The 17,007-nt window shown below is 54.0% G+C and overlaps 1 protein-coding gene and 1 long non-coding RNA gene across 8 annotated transcripts in view; one reads left to right on the top strand and one right to left on the bottom strand.

Moving 5' to 3' along the window:
• Window positions 1-14,571, bottom strand: TBATA (thymus, brain and testes associated). Of its 7 annotated transcripts, none has more exon segments than NM_001038121.2 (11): window positions 1-223; window positions 1,263-1,315; window positions 3,064-3,208; window positions 4,077-4,158; window positions 6,103-6,273; window positions 7,635-7,714; window positions 8,535-8,597; window positions 8,646-8,690; window positions 10,878-11,113; window positions 12,432-12,550; window positions 14,451-14,479. In NM_001038121.2, coding segments are annotated over 10 exon segments (1,002 nt in total). In that variant the 5' UTR covers window positions 12,479-12,550; window positions 14,451-14,479; the 3' UTR covers window positions 1-143.
• The window catches only part of LOC104976195 (uncharacterized), a 23,125-nt gene continuing 13,826 nt past the window's right edge, over window positions 7,709-17,007 (top strand). Inside the window, exons 1-2 of the long non-coding RNA XR_003033086.2 lie at window positions 7,709-8,113; window positions 10,522-16,530. This is a non-coding gene — a long non-coding RNA (uncharacterized lncRNA). The remainder of the gene's footprint in view (window positions 8,114-10,521; window positions 16,531-17,007) is intronic.

Raw genomic sequence — 17,007 nt, forward strand, 5'->3', positions numbered from 1 at the left:
TGATGGGAGAGTGGAGCTGTCCTCTTAAGGAGAAGACAGTAGTTTAATGGGCTCCACGTGGTAGGAAAACCAGTACTGCTGCTGAGGACTTAGGGACGGAGTCTTTGAACTCAGGGGCTTTTCCTGAGCGAGGCGCAGACTCCTCAGCCCTCTGCCTTTGCCGCCTTCTCTTCTGGGTTCTGGCTGGAGTGCACTCGAAGAACTTGAGCTTTTCCAATGTTCTCTGGGATGGGGAGGGGGGACACAGCAGGCAGGAGAGTGTGAGGGAGCTGCCCAGGAGATCTGGGGAGACCCCTGCTCCCCACTCCAGGCCCCGGTGCCCAGGTCAGCCCAGGCTTCTGCTCAGGCTCCCTGGTCACCTGGGAGGGACTGACTCCCTTCCCCCAGCCTCACCTCCACCCTCTACTACATCCAGGTCACAGATGTCTGTACAGTACCTACTCTGTGTCAGACACTCACCCTGGCACACAGGACCCCTTATGATCTGTTTGGGAGAGCGGTGTACTTCAAGAATACCTGTCTTCTCTCCCTGAAACCTTCCTCCCTTTACCATCCTGCCCTGGCCTAAGGCACCCCTTTTTCTCCCTTGTCTCCCTCATCCCCTCTGGACCTCCATAGTCCATTGTCTACACGGCCACCCTAGGGTCCCCCCATGCCCTGATAACCCTCCAGTGAACCCCATGCAGCCTGCATGAGACCACATGCCTGACCTTCCCTGTGGGGAAGGCCACAGCCTGTGGGCTGGCTCTGCCCACCTGTCCCACTTCTTACCACAGTTCCCAACCCACAAGTGTCCAGCCACCCTGGCTTGCCTGCCTGCTCTTTCACCCACACACCTGGCCGTGGAAGCCTTGTTGCAGGCTTCCCCTTGACCCACAGAGGGTTGGATCCTTTCTGCCTCTCGGCTCAAGGGACCCTTCTCCATGCCCCCGCCATCCCCCACTCAATCCTTCTGACTCTCCTGTTGCCCTGTTATTTCCCTTATGGCACCGTCTCCCTCAGGTGTCTTGTGGTCTGCACGTCTCTCCCTAGGATGTAAGCTCCGAGGCAGCAGAACCCATCTCTGAATTCTCCCCCAGTGATCCCCAGAGGCTAGCACCTGGGTACTAACTAAGGATCTGCTGAGTGGATGGATGGATGGATAAAATGAGCAGCTTCTTTGGGCAGGGGCCTATCTCTAGAGGGGTCCTTGAATCCCCCAAGGGATCTAGCCTTGGTGGGCTTCAGTGAGCCCCCCAGTGCCCTGCTGTGGGGACTCTTACCTGGTTTTTCGCTTTTTGATAGAGGTGGTGTCTTCATCTTCTTCGGGGATTGGCTAAAACCAACACAAGGACAGCTAGGAAGGTCAGGCTGGAGCCAGACAGCCAGCTGAGTGACAGGGTGGGCGGGGAGGTAGGGAAGGTGCCCCTGGGAAAGGCAGAAGAGCCAGCAGGTATCTATCCAGGGATGGCCCCACCCTGAGCAGGACCCCAACAACTGCACACTATCGCTCACTGTGGCCACAAGGAACCAAGGCCCTTCTCTAGGGGGCTGTAAGAGAGGCCACTGCACTGGCCCTCCCTTGGCCTGCTGCTTTCCTGAAGATGGGAACCCTAGTGAGCCCTAGTGAATTACTGACAAGTATGGATAATGCTCCTGTCTTGTATAGGCTCTGCACTTCAGCAAGCCTTTTGATGCACCCGATGTAATGTTTCTTCTCTATGACTTTAGGAGACGGGGTTTTTGAAAGAGTGAAACTGAGGCTCACAGATGGGAGGTGGCTTTCCCAAGATCACCGTGAAGTTGCCTTACCACTGTGTCTCCACTGGTCTCAAGCTAAACAAGAAAACCAAGTTTGGGGCCAGAGCAGGCACCTATAACCTTTAACACATGCAAGCCAGCACTGCATCCCGCCTCCTCCTTCTCAGTCTGCCCAGTATCCAGCCACTCCCAAATTTCACATTCCCTATCACTTCGAATTCCTGGCTTTCCCAGCCCTCCTCACTCCTGACTTGCCCTACTCTTGCATTTGTTTGTTCAAGATACACATCTCCATGTTCACCCCTACTCGACTATGTGGCAATCCCTGGGCATCTGCCTTTCCAACCAGCTCCTCGGGACTCTGAGTGCTGCTGGGCTGGGAAGTTGGATAAGCCTGAGTCTGCATGCATGCTAAGACGTGTCAGTCTTGTCTGACTCTTTGTGACCCCATGGACTATGGCCTGACATGCTCCTCTGTCCATGGGATTCTCCAGGCAAGAATACTGGAGTGGGTTGCCATTTCCTTTTCCAGGGGATCTTCCCAACCCAGGGATCGAACCCTTGTCTCTTATGTCTCCTGCATTGGCCAGTGGGTTCTTTACCACTAGCGCCACCTGAGAAGCCCAAGCCTGAATATGAGTCCCAGCTTTTCTGCTGCCCACCCGGGTGACTTTGGGTTGTCATTCAACTGTCCTGAGCCTCAGTCTTTTCATCTGTAAAATGGGAAGCCATACTGCCTCCATGGGTGGCTGCATGGACTAGAAATGTGTTCAACACCCAGCCGTGTCAGGTACACACAGTGGACACTCAGGATCGCTGGTCCCATGGCTGACACTCAGGCCCTGCTGCCCTGCTGTATGCAGCCTTCCCTCATCTTCCCCTTCCCCAGCTTGTCATTAATCCTTCTTTCAGCCATCTGGAGGACTTAGTACCAGCACAAAGTTACTTCTGTATGCCTTATGTTACCCTTCCTTCTCTGCTTGTGTCTTCCCAAGGCCCAGGAGCTCCTGGGGAGCTTGATGTGTGTGGCTTATCCAGCTGTTTTGCTACAAGTGATGCAGGTCACCGCCTCCCCTGCTCCTCCCCGCCATATCCTCCACAGCAGGCCTCTGGAGTCTGGTCTGGCAGAGAAAGCCTCTGAGCCGTCAGGTGGCACCAGGGGTCCTGGGGAGAGCGGGGCCTCTTCCTCCAGCGCAGGCACAGGCAGCCCAGGCTCTGGCCTCCTTCCCTGGGCCTCCTCGGGCCACACCTGGGCAGACAGGTGGCTGAATATGAGGGAGCAGTTCCGGGAACAGAGGGGCCGGTGAGGGGTGTGACCCCCACCTGTAGGGTAGCTGGTGCCTCTCTTGAAGTGAGTCTTGAACTTCCAGGAGCTGGTTCAGGAGTTTTTCGGCTGGGATGGGCACTAGGGGCTGGGGAAGGAGCTGAGCCACCGCGGTCTGCAGGAGCCCTAGTGCCATGTCTTTCTCTGTAAGCACAGCCGAGGGTGGGGGGAGGATGCTCAGGGGCAAGACCTCGGCCCCCGTCCTGCTGCTGGATGGGACGGGCAGGAGCAGGGCCTCTAGCTCTTCTGTCCCACAGGAGTCCACGGGGAGGGCTGTGCATCTCTCTGGCCCTTAAGCATGCCTCAGCCTTCCACACCTTTACACACCTGCTCGTGTGTATCTTATTCTTGGTTTACCTGCCATCACACCCCCGGCCCTCTGGGAAGCCTGCTGGGGACCCACCTTCCTCCCCGTCCTCCTCCCCTTCCTCCTCCACTCTCTGGTCCAATCAGTTCTCTGATTGTTCCTCACCCCTCTACTTAGATACACTCTCCACTCACCATCCCAGTGTGTATGTGTACGTCTGTTCACGTGTACACATGTGTGTGCGCCTATGTGTGTGTTTGCCTGAATGTGTATATCCATTTATGTGTACACATGTGTATGCTCTTATGCACATATATTAGCATGAATGTGTATGTCCATTCATGTGTACACATAGGTATGTGCTCTTACGTGTGTGTATTTGCATCTTTGTGCATGTGTGTTTCCCACAGAGGTGGATTAAGGACTGTCTGTCTCCTTCCCAGGGGCCAAATCCCAGGGGTCAGCATGCAGGAGGGTTTGCTCTAAGAAGCAGTGTTGTGGAAACCCTGCGGAGGAATGCGGAGGAGAAGGCAGTGATGTTGTCTAGCTGGAAAAGGTTAGTTTGTGACTCCAAAAAGGAGGAGCAGCCCCCGTGTAAGGCCATGGGATGGGAGCCGAGTGAATCTGAGTCCTGGAGAACCAGAGGACACAGCCCTCAGCAGCCTCCACTCAGATGAGAACCGGGGCCCAGGACGATGTCCTCACCCTTGGCGGGCGCGTAGAGTAGCCAGAACTGGATAGCATTCAAGGAGTCTGTCTGCAGAATTTGCGAAAGCAGTTCCAGGATCTGTGGGCAGGAGGACAGGCCTGGGTCAGTGTGGCTGGACAGCATGTTCTAGCCAGCAGCACAGCCCCTCCCCATAAAGTGTTCTCTCCCCACATCCCTGGCTAGACTGGCCCCCACGATGGTCCCTGCCTACCCTCTGCATGGACTTTACACTTTATAGAGAGCTTTCTCTGCCAACAGCCCTGGAGGAAGGTTTTTCACCCCCTTCCTGGACAGATGAGGGATCTGAGGAGGACACCTGGCAGAGATGCTGTGGCAGAATGAAGCCTCTGAGTCAGTTTCTTGGACCCCCCCATCCCTGAGCCCTGTGTGGTTGTACCCCAAGGTCCCTCACTGGGGAGGCGAGGTCAGAGCTGGCTGTCAGCTCCTTAGAGACGCACCGAGTCCCGAACGCCTGGCTCCTTGGTGTGGGAATTTCACGGACCTCGTGGGCCTCCCCTTCCTGAAGTGCCTAAGCTCAGAGTCTGGAGATGTTAGCAAAGAGGTGGGCTGATCCCTCTGGACAGCTTGAGGGTTGGAGCCAGCTGGTTCTGTGCACCGCTTAGTCGGCAGCCCCTTCCCGCCCAGGGCTGGGCTGTCTTCGCTCCCAGGGTCCTTCTCAGCCCACTCAACCTCCCACATCTTTGCTACTTCAGGACCCTTTCCCCGCTGCGTCCTCCAGTAAAGGGTCAGCGGCAGGAGATCCAGGCCTGTCTGAGGAGGGCTACGGGGGCTCCCTAGGCGGGGCTGCTGATGGCGGCGGCTGTGTAGAGCCGGGGCCTGCAGTGGGTGGTGGAGCTCCTGGAGTCCTAGGAAAGTGGGGTCCCTTCAGTGTTTGGCGCCAGTCTCCCCAGGTCTGCCACGTCCCTGGCAGAGTGGAAACTGGGCCAGGTCTCGCCCCCAGGCCTTGCCCCAGGCCTCTGCTTGCTAGGCTGCCCACCCTCTCCCTCAGGGAACCCGCTTGCTGAGGTGACCCCCACCCCTCATCGGCCTGGGACCCTCCTCCATTCTCCGCATCCAACTTACCTGCCCTGTGCCCCCTCCCCACAGGACCTGAGAACCTACTTCCAGGCAAGGTGAGGCCGCCCTATGGTGGAGAAAGCACTGTGTTTGAGCCCCTGCTAGGCTGCTCCTTCTCTGGGGACCTGGGCCACAGGCCATCACCCGGCAGGGCCTCAGCCTCCTCATCTGTGGAGTGGGGATCCCTGCCCTGTCCGCTGTGTCTGTTCCCTGAGCTGTCATAAGGCTGCAAGGGGACTGCGTGCTTTAAAGCGCTGGTCACGGGGCAGGTGTCAAGATGTCGCCACAGTCTGGCCTCTCCTGGAGAACACGTGCACCTCTGAACAGGGACTTGTACTGCCTTGCCCACTGGCATGAATCCTGCGTGCCTCCCAGGCCCTAACGGGAAACTTGAACACAGAGGAGGGGTCTTTATGCTTTGTTCCAGCACAGACCAGACCCTCCAGAGTGTGGGGCCCTGGCTGGGACCAGCCTTGCAGGCTGCGGGGGCAACTGGGTGTGGTGAGGATGCACCAGGCAGGGCCTCCACCCCCAGACAGACCTCCACCTCCATGCTTCTCATTCCACTACTGCGGCTCCCTTCCTTAACTTATCAAGTACCACCGCGGGGCCAGACCTTGTGATAAAACATCTGTTCTTCCAGTTTGACTAAATGATAGAACTAAGGTCCCTAGAAGGGAAAGGACTTAAAGATGGAAAGGCTTACACAGAAACCTAGAAGCAGCTGGGGATTGGAATCCAGGCTCCTGACTCCCGGAGCTGGGGTTTTTGAGTCTTAGGGTCTCAGGGACAAGACCTTCTCCCTGGAAGAAGCCATACGTGAAAGCACTATGCAAGGGTCCTAGTTGGATCCTCGTGAGCCTGGGAGCAGGTTCCACCAAGTTCTCTGCCCTCAGATGAGGGCCTCCATAGGGTCCACAGCCCCCAGCCTTCCCAGCACCTCACCAGCAGCTCCTGATCCTGTAGGACAAAGGTCTGGTCTCCTCCATCTCTGCTCGCAGGCTGGTTTCGGCCCTGGTGGGAGTGGCGGCGGGCCATGGCCCAGGTAGAAGCAGGAATGAGCCTGCCAGTCTCTGCTGAGTACTTTGCCCCCTGTTCCCGCTGAGGCTCCTCCTTCTGCTGGGGAAAAATGTGGCCAGAGACTCCAGGCAGAGAGAAAGAAGAGAAAGCAGAGGGGAAAGGTGAAAAGAAGAGGAGGAGGCCAGGGACCCAGGATGTCAACCAGGCCAGCCTCAACCTGTCTTAGACCCCACTCACCAGTGGGGGCAGCCCTTCCTTTATAGCCATTGCTCTTCCTCCTGGAATTTTACTGAAGGTCGGCTGCCCCACCCCCATGGTCCTTGGTCTTGCCTGGGTAGGCCCTCCTTCAGGTCCCTCCCCTCAGCCCATCAGAGATTTGAAAATAGTATCCTGTACCAAGACCCCCACTGCCTTCCTTAATTCTTAGCTCCGCTGCCCCTAAACCTGTCCCCCACAGCTTAGCATCCTTTCTTTGCCCTGGAAAACCTTCCCGAGCCAGGTGGGCACGAGGCCTGGGACCTCCTGCCCCTGGAACTCCAGTTAAGACTGGTAGTATCCTTCTCCCCATTTTATTTATTTTTAGTACTTATTTGGCTGGGCTCAGTCTCAGTTCCGGCATGGGGGATCTTTTAGTTGTGGCTTGCGAACTCTTTAACTGGGGTCTTCCTGGACCAGGGATCGAACCCCTGTCCCCTGCATTGGCAGGTGAATTTTTAACCACGGGACCACCCATTTTAAAGATAAGAAAACTGAGGCCCAGAGAGCTTAGCTGAGTTACCCTGAGTGTTACAGCAAGTTAGCTGTGGAATGAGAACGAGAACTCTGCTGCCCAAGACAAGGGTAGGACCAATCTCAGCCAACAGGGGCCAGGCCTGTCCTAGGACCAGTTCCAACTACCTTCAAGCTGCCTCCTCCTCGTCTTTACTGGTTTATCAGCAAATAGCACTCAGGCTACCGCCAATCTCTCTGAAATCCTTCAGTGATGCTCCATCCCTTTGTCAGGTGAAACATGAAACTAAGTTCAGAAATGAGAAGAAAGCTGATCTTGCCCACATCCAAAGTCGGCCCCCCTGTGACTCCTCTCTCACTGCTGCCCGCTTATCTCCTGTGCTTTTAAACCCTCCATTTTCTAAAACGCTCTCCTGTATTTTCTAGCTTGCGAATGAACATCTGTGCCATGTGCCTCCACCAGGAACACCTCCCTCCGTCCTCTTCTAAACTATGAACCCTTCCTGGATTTCTCCACCAGGTACACTGTGTTCTCGGAACCCTCACTGTGACCCTGTCCCTTGGGTTGTATTCAGGGACCCCTCCCCTCTGCCAACAGCAGTGCCTCCCGCCTTCCTGAGAAGGTTTGCTCTGTGCTGGTGTGGTTGGAACCACGTGGGAGCGGTTTAGTTACAAAGGAGTGGGTCCATTTCATTTCTTCTTGGACAGCTCCTTTGTTCTGCACCCACCTCCTTGCTCTTCAGCTCACTCTCCTTGGTGAAGATGGCCACCCGGGAAGCCAGGTCCTTCAACTCCTTCTTCCAGGCCTCTGGGAGGAGGGGGCAAGATCTGGCCAACTGATCCCCGGGGTCTCCCTGTGCACCCTCCCTTTGGGCCGAGTGTGGAAGGGGGATAGGTGGAAGAGCCTCCTCTCCTCCCTGCCCTCCCACCCAGGATCTTAAAGAGAAGGGTATTTTCACAGGGCAGGTGGTGCCCTCGAGGGAAGGAGCTGGAATCACACTATTGGTTGGTGGGTGGGAGTGCTTGCTGCTGACATTTGTGTCCCAGCCTGTGTCTTAGTTGGGAAATGCTGGAGAATGTTTGGCTACGTGTACCGAGATGTTTGTGATTTAGACTCGCTTTGCCTCTTTCAGGAAAATGAAGCCAGGGTGGAGATTCAGTTGATAGGCTGTGCCAGTGGCTACAACACTGAGCGACTCCTGGCCAGGTTGGTAAAGAGCCCTGCAGGAAGCCTTCTGGGCCCCTCCGCCCCTTCTCCAGGATCCTCCCTGCTCTTTGGAGAAAGAGAGAGGCTTGGCCCAAGTGGAGGCCTCTGAAATGCTGCCCCAGCACTCCCTATGGCTAACTGTTCTGACTGGCCGGTGCCTGAGCACACAGGTTACAAAATTCAGTATTTCCAATACTGTTCCTGGCTAGAGCTGGAAGTCACATGTCTGTTGTCCAGATATGTTTGTCCTCTGCTTTTTCTGACTCCTCAAACACCTCAGAGCCAAGCAAGGGTGCATTTCTGAGGACCTTGGACCCCCACCCACCTAAGAGCCATGGCCTTTTCCTTCTCAGGCACCTGTCCAAGCCAGGCAGCCCTTGGGGCCAGGTATAGCCCCAAGGTATAGGGCCCTAGTACCCACCAGAATAAAGCCGGGGGTCCCGGTTGGACTGAGGGTCTCCAACAGGCACCGAGATGGTGGGCATCCTGATCAGGTAGCGGGATAAGAGTGTGGCTTGAGGAGAGGTGGCCAGAGAGAGCTCGTCCCTGACGACGCAGACAGGCTTCCCGGTGAGATCTGTTAAGGGTTGGAGGCAGTGGGAAAGGGGACCTGAGTGGACCCCAAGAACTCCAGGAAAATGGGAGGAGGCTGGTGGGCAGGGAAGCACTCAGCCCCACTTCTTCCAGTAAACACAACCCCAGAGATGGCTAGGGCTGGGAGGGCCTCTCAACCGCTCTGACCTTACCCCAGGGGACACTCAGCATGGCAGCGAAAGGATGGGCTCAGGGTCACATAGTGAGACTGGCCGAGGGGAGAGGAGAACCCGGGCTGCCTGGGACCCTCATCTGGGGGTCCCTTTGGTTTTCTGTGACGGGGTAAGGAAGTACAGGTGTGAGCGCACAGAGTGTGTGGAGCACACAGAGGCAGGCAGCTTCAAGAAGAGGAGTGGGAGCAGGGTGTTAAGCCACAGTTTGTGGCGAGAAGGGCCTTGACTCAAACCACGGGGTGCGAGACCCTCTGGATAAAACTTCATGCCATCTGTCAGCCTTGCAGGTCTGAGTGCATGGCACCCTGGGGGTGGTGAGAGGCAGCTTACATGTGAGGAACCTCCAGGCTAAGGTCTGTGTAGGATTATAGCATCATTGGCTTCCCAGGTGGCATTAGTAGTAAAGAATCCGCCTGCCGATGCAGGACACGAAAGAGACGTGGGTTTGATCCCTAGGTCAGGGAGATCCCCTGGAGGAGAGCATGGCACTCCAGTATTCTTGCCTGGAGAATCCCCTGGACAGAGGAGCCTGGTCGGCTACAGTCCATGGGGTCGCAAAGTGACTGAAGTGACTTAGCATGTATGCAATGGCATCGTTAGATGGTTAAGCTTTGGGGAGCACCGTGGTTAGGACTTAACCACAGTTTCTCACTCTCTCCTCCCGGAACACTTTCCTCTGGCGCCAGGACCCCTCTCTCTCCTGGGTCCTCCTAGCTCACCAGTCACTGCTCTGCCACTTCCCCTTCATCTCCTCGACCCCGTAACCTTGGGGTCCCCAGATTCATGCCAGGTTCTCCTCCCTAGCCTCTACAGGGTCCTGTGATGATCCCCATCCAGCACACCTCTTCAACCACCACTCCCATTTGAGTGGCTCTCACATTTGCATCTCTGCCTGAAACTGACTCGACTGCCTACTTGGCGCCTTCCCTCGGGCTTCCCCACCCACCCTCCTGGGACTTCTAAAAGGCATCTCACATGCTGCATCTCCCAGCATCTCAGACCAAACCCTGACCCTTCCCATCCTCCACTGGCCCCGTCTACAGGCTCCTCTATCTTAGCCCAAACCCAATTTTCCAGTTACTCAGACCAAACACCTTGGGAGTCAGCCCTGAGTCTTCTCTCCATCTCATACTCCATTTTTAATCCATCAGCCAAGTCTGTTGGCCTCGCCTTCTCTATCTCTCTAGAGCAGGGCCACTAACTCCTCCACTGCTATCTCTCTGGTCCAAGCCACTGTCCATTCAGAAGCCAGCAGAGCCCTCTGTTACTTCTTTGCTCTCAACCCTCTGATGGCTGCCATCTGACTCAGTGAGATGGCTTAAGGATGACAATGGTGAGCTCCAAGGCCCACAGGACATGGGCCCCACTGCCTCTGTGTCTCACTTCTCCTCCTCCTTATTCTGTTTCAGCCACACCCACATCCTCACTATTCTCCAACAGGAGGCTCTTGCCTGGGGGCCTTTGTCCCGGCTCTTCCGTCTGCCTGGGACACCTTCCCCCTGAGATCCACATGGTCATGTCCTGTCTTCCTTTAGTCTTTGCTTGAATACCATGCTGTTGGTCAGGCCTTGGCTCTGTATATAGCCTTGACACTTCCAACCTTCTGACACCTTATCTGTTTTCTATTCTTCCCCACTAAAGGTTGGCTCTGTGAGACCAGGGACCATCTGTCTGGCTTGGTCGTAACGCCAGGACCTGAAAATGTGCCCCACTCATAGTTCACACTCGTTAGATCTTTGATGAACAAATAGCTGAATGGATGAAATGGCCTGAGTCAGAGACGAGAGCACAGCTCTGGAGCAGAATATTCATCCCTTTCTCTGATTTGTAAGGTGGGAGAATCGGCAGGGATGTAAATCCTGTGGGGCTCTGCAGTCTGCCCTTGGAATCCCCACCCTGCTCCAGGTAGGTCTTGGCTTGGCCAAGAGTGGCTGGGTCCTCCCTTTCCAGCGGCCCCCCAACCCCCACCGTCAGGCCCTGGCCTACCCCAGCCCTACCTTGGATGTGGGTCACGTGCTGGGGCTGGGGGTGGTGCCTGGAGAAGAAGGAGTGGTGGCTGAGGCGACCGAAGCGGTAGGCACTGGGGGTTTGGGGCTTGGATGTCCTCACTGCCTCTCGGATCAGCTTGAAATCCACGATCCCTGGGATCATCAGTTCTTTCTGTGGCCCGCTGTCCCCATGGCTCCTTGGCTGGCACCCTGACTTCTTTTCCAGTTTCAGCTCACCTTTTGGACTAAAGGAGAGGGCCAGGGAGAAGCAAATGGAGCCTTAGGCAGCAGTGCCCACCTGAGCTTATGGGAGTCCATTCCTGAGATACTCTGAAAACTGCTTAACAGATTCCACCACCACCCCCATGGCACTAGAGCTGGGCCTCTCCCAAGGTCCTTTCTCAGCCATGCCATCTGGCCCTTCTGGGGAACCAGAAGGGCCCATCTGGGGAACCTTCGGTCTTCCTACGATGCCTGAGTAGAGAGCCAGGATCCCTCTGAGAGAACTCAGATGGAATCTCTCAGGACCCTGGTTTTCTCTCAGAGACCATTTCTGAAGCCAGAAGGAAAAGCCGTAGACCTACCTCCTCGTCCAGACACCTGCGTTGGAGCAAAGGCACGTTGTGTGCCTCCGGGGCCAGGGGGCTGACCTAGCATGGGCCTCTCCCCAAGCCAAACAGTTGGCGGTCCAGGAGAAGCCAGCTATAGGCTGTCACCCAACCCCCCCTTGCCCTCAGGAGCAGTTTTGGCCCAGACTCAGCATCCAGGAGCTGATGCCAAAGCCACACTAGGCCAGCCAGTCCTCTTCCCCTGAGGGCCCCCCTGGGAGCCGCAGAACTGTTGGTCTGGCTATCTGGGCTGCGTCGCTGTGGGGAAGCTTCAAGCTCTTGCTTCGCTTCGCTTCGCTTCACTGGAGACAAGCGTCTCAGGTTCTCCGTCCTCCACCCGCACCCCTTCCCTCTCCTGAGGATGCTGTGCCTTCCCCCAGAGGAATAGGTGGAGTCCGTCCAGCAAGGATCCAGGGGTGAGCTGCTCTCCTCCAGGGGTCTGGTGGGACCACCTGCCTGCTCGCTCTCTGCTTCCCCTTCTTGCGGCCCTGGCTGAAGGGAGGCCCTCTGGAGGTGTGTAGATGGACTCTGGATATGCTAAGCAAGGCATTTTGCCCCGGGGCCCTCTGATGCTTTCGATGACCAGGCCCCTGAGGTTCCTGTTCCATCCTCGATTCGCTTCTAGGGGATCTGGGACTTAAAGAAATAAAGTAAACCTTCCCTGAACATCACTGTTAGCTGACCTCCCCTGCCCCCAACTAACGGTAGAAGTCACCCCCTGAAACCCCTGGAATGTTTATGCTCCTGCCCTGAGCCACCACACCCTCTCCCGACCCAGGAGGGGCCCTGCCTGGACCTGTGTTAACTCAGGCCTGAGAACCCACTGGGCGCCTGACTGATACCAGAGGGAAGGTGACCTCCACTTGGACCCTCAATCTGTTGAGTTCCTTTGTATTCTACCCTCCCCAGCTCCCTCCACCTCCTCGGTCAGCAGGGAGGGCACTGGGGACCTTACCTCGGCAGTGAACGCTCTGCCAATTGGGCCCTCACTTCTGTAGCCATTGGGGTGCCTCTAACAGAGTAAAGACTGGTGCTCTTAATACGAGTGTTGAAGATGCATAACAGGAACAGACACTTTAGGGGGAAAATTGGCAATGTCTTATAAAATTGAACATTTGCATACCATATCCCAGTGTAACCCAGCAATTACATGTGTGTACTTGCTAAGTCACTTCATTTGTGTCTGACTCTTTGTGACCCATGGACTGTAGGCTGCCAGGCTCTACTGTCCATGGGATTCTCCAGGCAATAGTAGTGGAGTGGGTTGCCATGCCCTCTTCCAGGGGATCTGCCCAACCTAGGGATTGAACTCACATCTCTTATGTCTGCTGCGTTGGGAGACAGGTTCTTTACCACTAGCTCCTCCTGGGAAGCCCTAAAATTGAATGTTTGCATGCCATATCCCAGCATAACCCAACAATTACTATCCCAGAAATATACCCCAGGGGAACTCTTGCAGATGTGTAAGAATATTCAAACCAACATTGTTCAAATCAGCAAAAACCTGGTGATAGTTCACATGTCCAATGGCAGAAGAGTGGATAAATATGCTGTGGCCCATTCAGACAATTGAACATTATATTGCAGTGAAAATGAATGAACCACAGCTACATGCAGCAACATAGGTGAATCTTACAAATGTAATGAATAGTCAGGGAAAGCAAATTGCAGAAGACCATATAGCATGAGATCCTTTTTAAAAATAAAATTCAAAAGCAAGCAGAATTATCATAAAGGTAATAAAACAAAAGCAATGAAACGCTGCAAAATTCATGTAGTGGCTATTTCTGAGGGCAGATAGAGAGTCGGGGGAGGAGAGGAGCACATGGGATGTCCTGGTGCTGGTATTCTAGTTCTTGGTTTGAGAGGTGCTTTTATTGGCATTCATCATATTACTAAATAAGCTAGATGACATGAATGAAAGATAAATGTCAAAGCCAAATTGACACTTCAAGGTGATTATGAATCTGTAAGTGTAGTGCTGGGGTTGCAGGTGCCGAGGATGGGTTGAACAATCAGTACATTCTGAGAATTAACCCTCTGAGTCATAGACTCTGCCCAGAGGTTCCCCCAGGGCCAGGCTTCCATCAGGTTAGGGTGGAGGGGAGCAGACAACACTGCATGAGATTGGGGAAGGGGAGGGACTTTGAGATCAAGGAGCCAGGCATCCTGACTCAGTCTCCTAATCTTTCCCTAAAGACAAAACTAGCTGGTAGGGCATCCTTTGAAGGGAGTCTGGACATCCGTGATGAAGAGGCTAGGCTCTGGAGCTCTCCCCAACCTTTTTGTTACCAGGGACTGGTTTCATGGAACACAATTTTTCCACAGATCGGGGAGTCAGGGGGAATGGGTTCAGGATGCATCAAGTACATCACATTTATTGTGCACTTTATTTCTGTTTTATTATGTCAGCTCCACCTCACATCGTCAGGAATTAGATCCCAGAGATGGAGGACCCTTGCTCTGGAGCACTTCGATGCTGCAGGGCTGAGAACAGGGCATTTACAAGCCCATACCCACCTGCCTACAATAAAAGGAATCAACACGATAGAGACTTTTAAAAATACTTTTGACTGTGACCATCGTAAGAAACTCATTTTTATATCCTAACGTGTGCATTTACTTGTGTGTATACGTGAAACTGAAGCAGTTCTTGTCCTTGTTGTATATGACACGTACTGATAGTTTCATCCTACCTTTTGTCTTCATTTTGTCCTTATCAAACTATTTCATTGATTTTATAAGCCACTGTGGGTCATATCACACAGCTGCTGGGAAGAGGTCAACAGGGCCTCTAGCTGGCCCGGCCTGCCTTTGCCAGAGCGGGCCAGGCTGGGCCCCACTGCATCTGCCCTTGACCTTCCTTCCCTCTCCCCTTGGGTTCCCAGTTGGCCAGGGACAAGGGCCCTGAAGGCTGATACCAATTCAGAAACAGAACTTCCTTTTCCCGCTCTGTGCCCTCCCCCCAGCTCACCTCTGCACTCACCAAGGAAAGTGGCCGCTATAGTATGTGGGTGAGTAGCCCTTGCTGCCTGAGCAGGAAAGAGCCGAAGGATGTCAGTTCTGTGGGTAAGCCTATCGCTTTGTGACTGCATCAGCCAGTGGTTGCTAGGTTACCCCTGCCCTACAACTCCAGAACCACTCCCCAGCACCCCTCTCCTCACCCCTAGCCAGCTCCTCTTACCCTTCCTGGAGGGGCAGAAGGTCTCACCGAGCACCCCCTGCTTGCCTGCCCTCCAGGCTCCTCCTCTCTCTCCCATTCAGCACTTTCAATGGGGCTCAAGGGAGAAAATGAGAATCAGGGGCTGGTTTCAGCCAGCGTGCAGCAGGCAGAGAGAGAAAAACTGGCAAAAAGGTTTGGTTGGGCTAGGTGCCAGCTCTGTCGGCATGACCGGGCTGTCTGCCACTGTGGAGGAGTCTGTCCCCATGTGCCCTATTTCTGGGGGTTGATTCTCAGAGAGCTGTCTCTTGGATGGAGAGGAGGTGGCCGCCAACAGAATCCAAAGCCTTCCTGCGGCCCTACTCAGGCAGGAGAGCTGGGTGGAAGGGCCCTGGGCTGTCGGTGGCAGGGGTCTCAATGGGATTCTGACCTGCCCTAGGTGTGCTGCCCTAGGGGTGTCATCTGTGCTGCCAGAGGTGTGGGACAGTGGCAAGAATACTTGGTTCCAATTCCAGCTCTACTTCCTAGCTGTGCAGCCTCAGACAATTTGCCTGATGTCTCTGAGCCTCAGTTCTCATGTCTCTGAAATGGGAGATGATCCTCGCGCTCATTCTCATGGGGTTTTTGAGATTGCCTAATGGAAAGCCTTTGACTGTGTGGATCCCAACAAACTGGAAAATTCTTAAAGAGATGGAAATACCCGACCACCTGACCTGCCTCGTGAGAAATCTGTGTGAAGGTCAAGAAGCAACAGTTAGAACTGGACATGAAACAACAGAGTGGTCCCAAATTGGGAAAGGAGTACGTCAAGGCTGTATATTGTCACCCTGCTTATTTAACTTATATGCCGAGTACATCATGAGAAATGCTGGACTGGATGAAGCACAAGCTGGAATCCAGATTGCCAGAAGAAATACCAATAGCCTCAGATATGCAGATGACACCACCCTTATGGCAGAAAGCAAAGAAAAACTAAAGAGCCTCTTGATGACCGTGAAAGTGGAGAGTGAAAAAGTTGGCTTAAAACTCAACATTCACAAAACGAAGATCATGGCATCCGGTCCCATCACTTCATGGCAAATAGATGGGGAAACAGTGGAAACAGGACAGACTTTATTTCTTTGGGCTCCAAAATCACTGCAGATGGTGACTGCAGCCATGAAATTAAAAGACACTTGCTCCTTGGAAGAAAAGCTATGACCAACCTAGACCGCATATTAAAAAGTAGAGACATTACTTGCCAACAAAGGTCCATCTAGTCCAAGCTATGATTTTTCCAGTGGTCATGTATGGATGTGAGAGTTGGACTATAAAGAAAGCTGAGCACCGAAGAATTGATGCTTTTGAACTGTGGTGTTGGAAAAGACTCTTGAGAGTCCCTTGGACAGCAAGGAGATCCAACCAGTCCATCCTAAAGGAAATCAGTCCTGAATATTCATTGGAAAGACTGATGCTGAAGATGAAACTCCAATACTTTGGTCACCTGATGCAAAGAACCAACCCATTTGAAAAGACCCTGATGCTGGGAAAGATTGAAGGCGGGAGGAGAAGGAGACGACAGAGAATGAGATGGTTGAATGGTATCACCCACTCAATGGATATGGAGTTTGAGTAAGCTCCGGGAGTTGGTGATGGACAGGGAAGCCTGGTGTGCTGCAGTCCATGGGGTCTCAGATTGAGACACAACTGAGCGACAGAACTGAACTGAATGTAATGCACATGGAAGTTTTTAGAATAGTCCCTGGCACCAGATATGTCTCCTACATTATTACCCTCTTGGAGCCTGTAAAATGGGGTGTCCTCACCTAATTCTCAGGTCGTTCTGAAGGACAAATGAGCCGATAGAAGCGAAGCACCTGTCAGATGCCTGGTGCACAAGAGATGCTCACAAATGGTAATAATACTAATCAGTACTGTTATTGGTATCTTTTTTTTTTTTTCAATTGTGGTTAATCTGTCACTGGTCTCTTGATGGAGGGGGATGGGATGGGTCCTGAGCCTGAGAACCACTGCGGGCAGTTTACTTTGCTTCTTTGAGACTCAGCTGAAAAAGGGGCTCAGGATAATCCTTTGTCCACAGGACTGAGGTGAGATCAGAGGCTGCCAGGGGTGTAAACAGGCTCTGTAAACGGAAGAGTCTGCAGACGGCACTTGGTCCTGTCCAAGGAGTGAGGCTGCTGGCCCTCAAAACAGATGGGTGTGGGCCTATTGGAGGATCTTTCTTCTCAGCCTCCCTGGCTTCTTATCAGTGGCCTGAGGCTTCTAGACTCTGTGTCCTCTGCTGGGGAGAAGAGCAGGAAGGAGGATAGCTAGAAGCAAACACAAGTCCTTCAAAAGTTCTGCCCGTCCCCTCTGCGGGGTGGTGACTCAA

This window comes from Bos taurus, chromosome 28 (genome assembly GCF_002263795.3).
Source record: "Bos taurus isolate L1 Dominette 01449 registration number 42190680 breed Hereford chromosome 28, ARS-UCD2.0, whole genome shotgun sequence".
In the NCBI taxonomy this organism is placed as follows: Eukaryota; Metazoa; Chordata; class Mammalia; order Artiodactyla; family Bovidae; genus Bos; species Bos taurus.